Source organism: Daktulosphaira vitifoliae, unplaced genomic scaffold (assembly GCF_025091365.1).
Source record: "Daktulosphaira vitifoliae isolate Bord-2020 unplaced genomic scaffold, ASM2509136v1 Scaffold_4, whole genome shotgun sequence".
NCBI classification, from domain to species: Eukaryota; Metazoa; Arthropoda; class Insecta; order Hemiptera; family Phylloxeridae; genus Daktulosphaira; species Daktulosphaira vitifoliae.
In genome coordinates this window covers 14,492,758-14,502,878 of record NW_026099575.1, presented here as the reverse complement: position 1 = coordinate 14,502,878, position 10,121 = coordinate 14,492,758, and the positions used below count along the sequence as shown (strand labels likewise).

Below are 10,121 nucleotides of genomic sequence, written 5' to 3'. Positions count from 1 at the left end.
ATTTTCGAATATTTTTAACTATCGAATAACTATTCGAATTGTTTTTGCACAATCGAATAGTGTGTTTTTAGCATAAACTATCGAATAGTTTTAAAATATATTCGAATGGGCTAGCGAATGGTTTCAAAAAATATTCGATTAGTTCTAATTAAAATTTTTATTAAGTACGATTAATTATAATAAGAATATAATTAACGAATACTTAAAATAAATTATTATACAATTAATAACAGTAAAAAGTACCATTTTATTTATTTTTAGTTTGTGAGTCGTTGGTAAAAACTGATAAATATGGGTTGAAAATTAAAAAGCAGTTCTTTTTTCCGATGTCTAATGATATATTTTCAGTTTTATCGGAAAGATTTGTTCTATGCGCAACAGAAGTATTCGTAAATACTAAAGTCTTATTTTACACTTAATACCTTGTATACTGTTCTTAGTCTAGTATTACCTGCTCTTTTGTATTTATAGTTTTGCTGTTTTAATAACATTAACGATCTAAATAGGATTGTTTTAAAACTGTTTATTCAGGGTACTAAGATTATAAATAGGATACAATTAATAATAAAAAAAATTAGTGATGAGCATTTTCAAATATTTTAAACTATTGATTAATTATTCGAACTGTTTTTATACCGCCGAATATTTTATTTTTAGCACAAACTATCAAATATTTTAAAAACTATTCGAATATATTGTGAACTATCGAATATTTTTAATATTCGAATAGTTTTTTAATGACTATCGAATAGTTCGATAGTTACTATTCAATATTTCCCATCACTAGTCTTAAGTATTAATTACTTCACAATATTTAAGTATTTTTTTTTGTAGCTTTTAGTAATTTCAACAAGTACAATTAACTGAATATTAATTTTAATTGCAAATGAAAAATATTATTTTTTTTATTAATTTTATCATTAATGTTGTGATTAATTTCAGTTTTCGCAAATGTATTAATACTTTTAAATGATTATACAAGAAATACTAAGTTTTTTTTACTACTGGCATTCATTTACACATTTAATTTTATATTTATGTGTAAAATAATAAATAATTATAAAACAATAAAAAATTGTTTTCTGTTACTAATATCAAAACGGTTTTGACTTCATACAAAACACTAGAGTCACGTACAAAGTGTTGATTCAAGTTTACCGTAACACATAAACAATATAATAAATCTAGTTCTATTACATTAAAAATTTAATTTACATTTAAAAAAAGAAAATCTGAAATGCATATTTACTTAACTAATAAAAAATATTAGTGGTAATTAATTTATAAAGCTCAAGGACGATAAAAGATCAGAAATTATACCACAGAGTATTATTTACTTAATAATTTATAATATATATATATATAAATACACAAATGATTCTATCGTGTATCTGAGTTTTGCCCTAAAATCTCTACCCCTTTTATTTTAGTCAGTTTTTATAATTTTTAGGAAAATATTGTTATATTTAAAAATCGAAAAGCCTCTAATTATTAGAATATGTGTCACTATACTAGAAATGTGTTTCTTACATATTAATAGCAATATGTAAGACTATATGATAATCATGCAGAGTGTTAAGTAAATAAGAAAAAATGTTAATTGTTACAAACAATGAGATCATAGAAACCCCCTCCTTACTTATTGAACACCATATAATACAACTATATTTTTTATTAATCGAGATATGAACTAGAACAAATTTTCAACATTAAGACAAATTGTCTGTATTTAAAATAAATTATTAAAACATAATTTAATTTCATTCACAATCAATTAAAAACGTTTAAATTTAGTATACTAAATTTATTCTAACCCTTAAAATTTTTTCTAAATGTTGATCTGTACATGAGATATAATAAATTATATAAAGTTGATTTATAACTTAATTTGAGGTAAACATAGCGTACTTAGGAAAACCGAAAAATGTTTTAAAAATTAACCAAAAGATTAATTTTTTCAATTAAACTTAAATTCCTTAAGAATAAAATAAAAATAAAAATAATATTTTTCACAATTCAAATATTTTTAAAATATTTGCGCATTATTTTGAAAGTGATAAGTCGAAATTAAAAAAAAATTCGGATAATGTAATTGCGCACAGGGTTTACATCCATACTTTTCTAAAGTTTTTTATTTGGTAAAGAATAAATATTAAAAAATAAAACAATTTTTTCAATATCCCTTATTAGAGATAAATAATAAATAATATTCTTTTAATGTAGTCCAAAATTTTAATATTTTTTAAAAAAGCAATGCAAAATATTTATTAAATCGAAAGTTAATAGATTTGTCAAAACATCGTGGTCTACACTGTATAACACTATTATTTTTAATTCCATTTTTTACTAGTAAAGTTATAGTTTTAATTGTAAATTATTAACTTAAATCTTAAATATTAATTCTATAAATCTTAACTCATAGCAGTACGCCAGGCTAAGTTATAGGAATACAGTGTATCTTTACAAATCAAATCGTCTGATTTTTCTAACCTCCTTCTCACTGTTAAAAATTACATCATAGCTAAAAAATGTATAATTTATTCTAAATATATTTGTTTTTACATATTTACTTTTTGTATTATATATATATATATATACTTTTTATATACATACGATTTATTAAATTATTTGAAACTTAAGTGATTTTTATTTCATTTTTTACTGTATCAAATCAAACATTTTTCAAGCAAAATGAAAATGTATTTTTATATTTTAATTGTTATTATTCATTACTTAATGCATATACAAGCCAAACCATTAGACGACGAAGCCACTAGCTCATATGTGGTAATTTTCTATGTTTAATAATTATATTTGAAATTATAGAACAAAAACAAAAGTTAATGGATTGTTTAAAAATTGTGAACTTGATTTAATAAAAATTTAATTTAATAAAATAGCATCCAGATTCATTAACGAAGACAGCTATAGAAGCTACTAAAAATAAGTTGTGGCTTGCAAGCAATGCTGGTCAAATGAGCATTAAAACTTTTTCTAAATATTTATCAAAAGGAGATTCTACGAAATATGAAAATATTTTAGATGAAATTGGAGCAAATGGTAATTTTATTTTATGATATAATAATTTTTTGATAGGATGTAAAATTAAAGAAATAATTTAGTACATTATAATACTTAAGTAACATTTTAAAAGAACTTAGGAGATTTTTATAGATTTCAAAATATTCTTAGTTAATATTAAGGTCAAATTGATAACGCCTGTCATTGATAATTAGGAAATATTTAATGGCTAAAATGGCACACCACTGCCCATTATCATGACCTGTTGCGTTTTTCCTCTTAGATCTCTCTATATTGTAGATATTAGTTAAGTTGAGCTTTTTTTAAGTTGTGTTTTTAAAAATTGTATTGTACATGTGTAGCCGGCAAATCATATATGGTGTATGAAATTATTTTAATTAAGAAAAAATTGTGTAGTTAGTTGTTAAGGTACGACGTTCAATCGATTATTATTGTTTAATAATAAGACTCTCAGTTGACAATTTATAAGATAATTAAAAGATGAGGTGTAATATATATCATTGTATTGTCTATATTTAAGATTTTTTAGGCATGGAGGGCAGTTGGCGAAATGTTTTTATTCACTGGTAAAACTATGAGTTGAATTTATATTATCTAGTTTAATTGAGTTATTTATTTTAAATGATAATTACAAAGACAAGCAGTCTCGATTTTATTTTTTTCTAGTTAATGACAATTTAGTCATTTCTAGACTAATGATTTTACCCTTAAAATAAAGATACAGTTACAAATGCCGCCTTTTACTTTTTAAGTAGATATTAATAGTTTATATAAGCATTATTGAATTTTCTTATATTTATTATTGTTTTTAGTAAGTATCGGTTATCATTGAGTGTTAATAGTTGTTGCATGTTATATTATTGATTTTAGAGTTATATATTGTACATATTTATTGCTTGATCTAATGTGCTGAGATGGCAAGGTAATATTACACAGAGTGTATCATTGAACATCTAAATTTATTTTATGTATTAGTAAATTAAAATTCATAGTTACTAATTTTTATATATTAATTTATTGTTTATTTTATATATTATAATTTGTGATAACTACAGTTAAATTTAACTAATTTAGTAGTTTGTTTAGTTAATTTTATTATTAGTGTTACCTTTACATCTCACCTCCCTTGTCTTACTTAAGTAGAAATCAATTTTTCTTTAGGGTTCTTGTATTGGGATGGACAGATGTTCTCATCCTAAAATATTCAGTTCACTATGTAACATGCAACAGGTAATTGGATAAAGTGACATACGGCGTGTTACCTTAAGTCTATATAGTTAATTATTATTATTTTACATTTAGGCTCAGTTTTAAAGTGTCCTTTATTGGACAAATAACACCATTTATTCTTAGTATAAAATTATTCATTGAATATTCGGTTTTTAATTATCAAATTAATCTTATTTAAAGAAAATGTGCTGGTTAAGTTAACCGATATATTTATGTTAGTTAGTATGTTGATAAAATTAATTTGGCGTGATAATGCGAATTTCTAACATAGTTAACACTAAAAATATTTTATTTATTATATTGACGGTTGTGCTTTACAATTTTACTTAATATTATTAGTAACAGATCGTTTCATAATTTCATGAAAATATAAAAATAATATAATCTGTGGACTTTTTCAGATTTTCTCGTTTAATAACGTTGGGAATTAAAAATAAATTAAATTATACAAATGAATTGGTTATAATATTGAAATAGGGGAAAATTGATTAAGTTGGGAAAATTATTGGTCAATAACAAATTTTGACCTATTATTTTAAAATTTATATCAAATTTAAAAATAAAATGGAGGTGAGGTGTGTGTTGTTATTTTTATTATTACGTACTAGGATTTGCATTGTTGAGGCTCCGCCCTAGACCCGGTGCCTTTCGGGCTGTCCTAACAGGTAGGCCACTCATTCCGGAAAAAATACCTGGCTAAGACGGTAGCAATATGTGTTGTGCAAGTACAACAAGAAAGAGTTTACCAGAAATATTAGTCCATTTGTAAAATAAAATAGTAATTATTAAAGTAATAATATGACTACAAAATACTTAGTTGTATTCAAAATTATACTTCATAATAACTACTGATTGTTATTCAAAACAACAAGCGAAAGAAAACTTTATAATCCTTAAAAACAATCTTTAAATACCGTGTTATTAATGAAAACTACTTAAAATAACATAAAATTTAAACAAATTTGACATGCGCAAAGCAAAATCATATCTTTCTAAAAACAATGAACTAACGGATTTTAATGAAATTTTCAGGGTACCTTTAAAATTTCTCTGGACAGTAAATTTTTAGCCTGGTAAATTTTTCAATTTTTAAAATGAAAAAACTGGCGACAAGGAGTGTTTTTAATAACATTTTTAAACGCACACAGTATGCTAAACAAATTATTCTCATTTTCGCGAGTAGTTTTTCTAAAATATAATTGTTGAGATATTTTATATAAAACATTTTTTTTTTGAAAATCGGACACTGTTAAGTACTTTTTTCAATATCGACTAATTTTTCAATGTTTTATATCATTCATCAACATTTAATGAACCAGCAAATTTTTAATGAAATAAAAAATAATAAATGCAATTTTTTTTTTTGGTTTTTAGACACCTTTTTATTATATTATCAATTGTGAAATATTTTTTTATAAGTATATAAGTATAAGGAATATTCATTCCTTATATTTTGTTTTTTCAAATGGTAGCATTGATAATTAACTAGCTTATAAATTAGATAAATCTTTCTCTTCTTCTTCCTTGCCTTAATCCCAACTACTTGGGGTTGACCACCTTTATTCTAAACTTTCACTTGTCACGATCTCCCACATCATCTACGCTTATATCAGCTGTCCTCTGTCGCATTCAATAGCATCCCTCCATCTCTTTTTTTGTCTTCCTCTACCTCTTCTTCCTTCAGCTTCCGATTCTTCTCTCATCGTAACATGACCAAAACCATCTAAGTCTATTTTCTCTCATCTTATCCAAGATTGACACTACAATACCTCTTTCTCACTAATTAAATTTACCAGTGCCTCATTCCACGAGATATCCTCTAATAGTCTCTTTTGGGTACTTCTCATTCAGTAATTTTTTAAAATACTCTTCCTACCTTTTTTTCACATCATCATCACTCGAGAGTACCCACATCCCACTTGTGGTGCATAGGCACTTATTACATTCAGCACTATTTCTTTGAATATCAATTTTACGACCATAATTCTGTCACTTTTCCTAGGTACTTCTACTACTTTACTTTTCATCTCCTCATTCATTATTATCCCTACACCATTCTTTATACTAAATTTATATGAGTATATTATTTTATAACTCTCACCTATTTCCCTCGATTTCTCTCCTCTCCATTTAGTTTCTTGCACACAACAAATGTTAACTTTTCTCTTTTTCAATACTTCTACTAATTCTCCACTTCTACCAGTTAATGTTCTAACATTCCAAATACCTATTCTTATTTTTTATCTATCTATCTCTCTTATACACGAGTCCTGCCTAGAGTTCAGTGGTAATGTCCCTACACTGTTGACACTACAAGCGTTTAATAGACCTGTACACATGACTGGTGAAACAGCTACAGTCGACTCTCGATAATTCAAACCTTCGATAATTCGAAACTTTCGATAATTCGAAGTAAATGTTCGGTCCCTAGAAAACCACGCGTTAATTCGAATAAAAACCATGCATTTAAGTACACTCGGTAATTCGAAATTTAATTTTAGGAAAAACAGTCACTAACACGTGACAATTCGAAGTATCATCCGTTCAACTCTCGGCAATTCGAAGTCATATTCACCACATTTATTTTATCTGTATTGTTTTATCTGTGTGTTTTGGTAACTATAGAATTATTATCGTAGGAATCTTATCGTTTTATTTCTTAACCGCCTCTTATTATAATTTAACTCGTCTATAGCCGTCAGTCGAATGTAGTTTTATTTTAGTACCGCACAAGTTGTCCGGCTGGTATCAAATACTTTATTCCTTAGGCCTTCTCCGTTTTTAACTACTTATTGTTGTCCCCACGTACATCTGACTTGGGACAATCCGCCTAAGTTTTGTTCAGGATTCCTCATAGTTTTTTGACAAAGATTTTTACGCCAACTGTCGACCTGACGCAACCTCATTAGTCGTCTTTTGCGACTGGTAGAGGGGCCATGGAAGTATTCTTATCCCCTATCCACAGGGAAAAATTAGATAAATAAAAATATTATTTAATTATAATATTTAACTTTTAAACCTTAACTTGAAAAATTATGAATGTAGTATTTACATAAATACTTGTTTTAATCTGAAACAATGTAATTTTAAGGAGATATAGAAATTAATATTGATGGATTAATCAGTTCTGTGGCAGAAATTATGTTAGTACGGCAGGAAATACTGAATGAGTATTCTGATAAGTGTGTAGACGGTTATATCAATCAATCCGATGCACTTGAAGCAATAAAAAAATGCGGTTTTACAGACGATAATATAATAAGTCAAATGATTAATGAAGTTGGCTCTGATTGGCTTGATGAAAAGGGTATCGAATTTAAAAGTAATTATAGACAATTTTTTGATTAATTTTATTTATGGTTGAAAAAAAATCCAGCAAAGTAGAATGCTTTATGATTGTAACAAGTGTAGATGATAGTGATTAACATCACTATCATCTACACTTGTTACAACCATATCAAAATTTTTGTTAAAATAATGCATTTTAAAATCAAATAACTCGGTTAAGTCAATCCAGTGAGGGCTGATAATTTTTAATGACAGACCCAAAACAAAAATGGTAGAACCAATAACTTCTCAGTTCTATATCGAAGCTAAAATTAATAGAAAAATTAAATCGAAATAATTAAATTTTTTTTTTCTTACTTTTAATTAATTTATATTGTTATTTTAATATTTTAAAATTTATATCATATAATTATTTAAAAAAAATATATAACTAGGTATTATAAAGAACTTTTTTTCTCCAAATTTATGGCTTATGTCTCAATAAATCACAATTTTTTATATATTTTTGTATATTTGTCCAATATGGTTCAGTATTGACTGAGATTGAGTGATGACAGTTACAAAAAAAAAAAAAAAAAAAATACAAAAGTTAAAATAATTAATTTAAAATAAGTCCATATTGATTTAGTAGGGAAGAATTAAAAAATATGTGTTTCTAATAAATATGAGTATTGCAAAAACTTGACTTATTACACTATTGTAATTTAATCATTGTTTTAATAGAATAAAATTTATAATTAAAAATCAAAATGATTATATATGATTGAGTGCAATTTTTACTGTCAGTTTTTATTTTCAGAACTTATGATTCAAGTAATAACAATGTAAAAAATATTTTGATTGATATTGATGGTAAAATTTAACATGAATACATGAAGCTCGCAATTTAATTGTTAAGGGTAACATACTAGTAAATATACAGTTAAAAGTTTTTAATAATTTATAGTTCTTAACTTTTATTAATTCATATTTGAATCACACTCAATGACCTAAAAAATATTATTTCTCTAGAAAACTTTTTATAATAGCTATGTAATAATATTTATAACTTTATATTAAAAATTGTAATTTATCAATGAATGAAAAGCTAATGATATTATGTCAAAAATTCTAAAATTGATTTAAGAATAAATTTAGATATTTTCTTTGTTAATAAAAAAAATACTGACATTAATGTATCATAATCAAATTAAACATATTTTTAGTTAAAAGCTCAGTGTTGTTCGTTCATTGCTAGTGTTCATTCACTTGTGTTGTCACCCTACATTAGTTTTTTTAATTTAAATCGTTAAACACATAATTATAAATAATTTCTTCTTAAGATTTTTTTTATTTTTAAACGTTATGAAATATTTTACATGTAATAAGCTGTTTTAAAAATTAATAAAAAAATAAAACATTTAATTTTTTGAATAGTATTTGTACTGTTAAATTCTAGACAGTAAATAAATGTATTTTTGTGAACAGATGTCTAATCTATCAAACTTCCTCTTTCCTTAATAGACTTACAGTCACACTTAATTTTAAAAAGACAAAAAAAACAATATTAGATCAGTTTAATTTTTTTTTTTCAGTGTATCAATAAAAAGTGTATAGTAAAATTCCGTATAAATTAACCATTTCAACTGGGAATTTTATGTAATAGACCTTTGTCCATAAATAAAATGTAACATATAGTTTATTTCGATATTTTATAATATATAAAAAAGTCTGTTACGTAAATATGATTTTTAGAGTAGAATAAAGTAATATGTAATATTACTTTTTTAAGTAACATAAGTAATGGGTGCTGTGGATCACTTATTACTTACAAAATAAATCTCTAATGCTCTAAGAGCATCGACACATTAGTGCAGTGGTTACTGGATAGAGAAGAATAGCGTAGAACAGCATGGAACATAGTAGCGGAGTTAGCTAGTCACTTAACTATGTAGTCAATATTGTTGAAAATGAGTTAAAAACAATCTCGACTGCCGTACGCTTGCAAATCTTATTTCGGTGTTCATGTTATTTCTATCTAACTACAATTAATTTTTAAGAGCTTAAAGAAGAACAACAAAAGATCAGTAAATTTTATCAATCCTTTTCTTTTTATTTTGAATTACTACAATATTTAGCTGCGCTGTTTGCTGTTGGTTTCCGGATGGGTGACCATACGGGTACTTTAACAGTGACACAAACCTTGCTCGCATACTGATTCCCTCAGCTATAATTAGGTTGCGTCAAGTCGACCGCCGGTGTTAATTTCTGTTAAATCGTTAAGGCAGAGCAAAACTCAAAAAGTTGGTATAGAGGCAATGGCGATTATAATGATGACATTTAACAAAATCTAATTGTATCATTGCCATTTACTTTTAATTAACTAGAAAACATATTTTTTTTAATTTTAAGTAGGATAAGTGAAATTAAATGTATCTTTTATTTTATTGAAAACGATGGCTTGAACATTTAACTAAACGGGACGATCGAAAACTTGTTATCTATAGCAATGGCCACATATAAATTAATAAGTTTTTTTTCATTGATTGGCTATAAACATCTACGAACGATATGTGTATTAC

At 25.4% G+C, this 10,121-nt stretch overlaps 1 protein-coding gene across 1 annotated transcript; it reads left to right on the top strand.

Moving 5' to 3' along the window:
* Positions 1-2,612: 2,612 nt before the first annotated feature.
* On the top strand, positions 2,613-8,957 carry LOC126904349 (uncharacterized). The gene is made up of 4 exons (XM_050683336.1): positions 2,613-2,787; positions 2,901-3,060; positions 7,364-7,594; positions 8,360-8,957. Exons 1-4 carry the CDS (start codon positions 2,692-2,694, stop codon positions 8,386-8,388), a joined length of 516 nt encoding a protein of 171 aa, XP_050539293.1. The 5' UTR covers positions 2,613-2,691; the 3' UTR covers positions 8,389-8,957.
* The last annotated feature ends 1,164 nt before the right edge of the window (positions 8,958-10,121 follow it).

Bases quoted from the DNA above. Each gene is read 5' to 3' on its own strand.
- LOC126904349 (XM_050683336.1), top strand. From the start codon at position 2,692: ATGAAAATGTATTTTTATATTTTAATTGTTATTATTCATTACTTAATG. The intron at 2,788-2,900 runs GTAATTTTCTAT...TTAATAAAATAG, and splicing joins AAGCCACTAGCTCATATGTG to CATCCAGATTCATTAACGAA. The intron at 3,061-7,363 runs GTAATTTTATTT...TGTAATTTTAAG, and splicing joins AGATGAAATTGGAGCAAATG to GAGATATAGAAATTAATATT.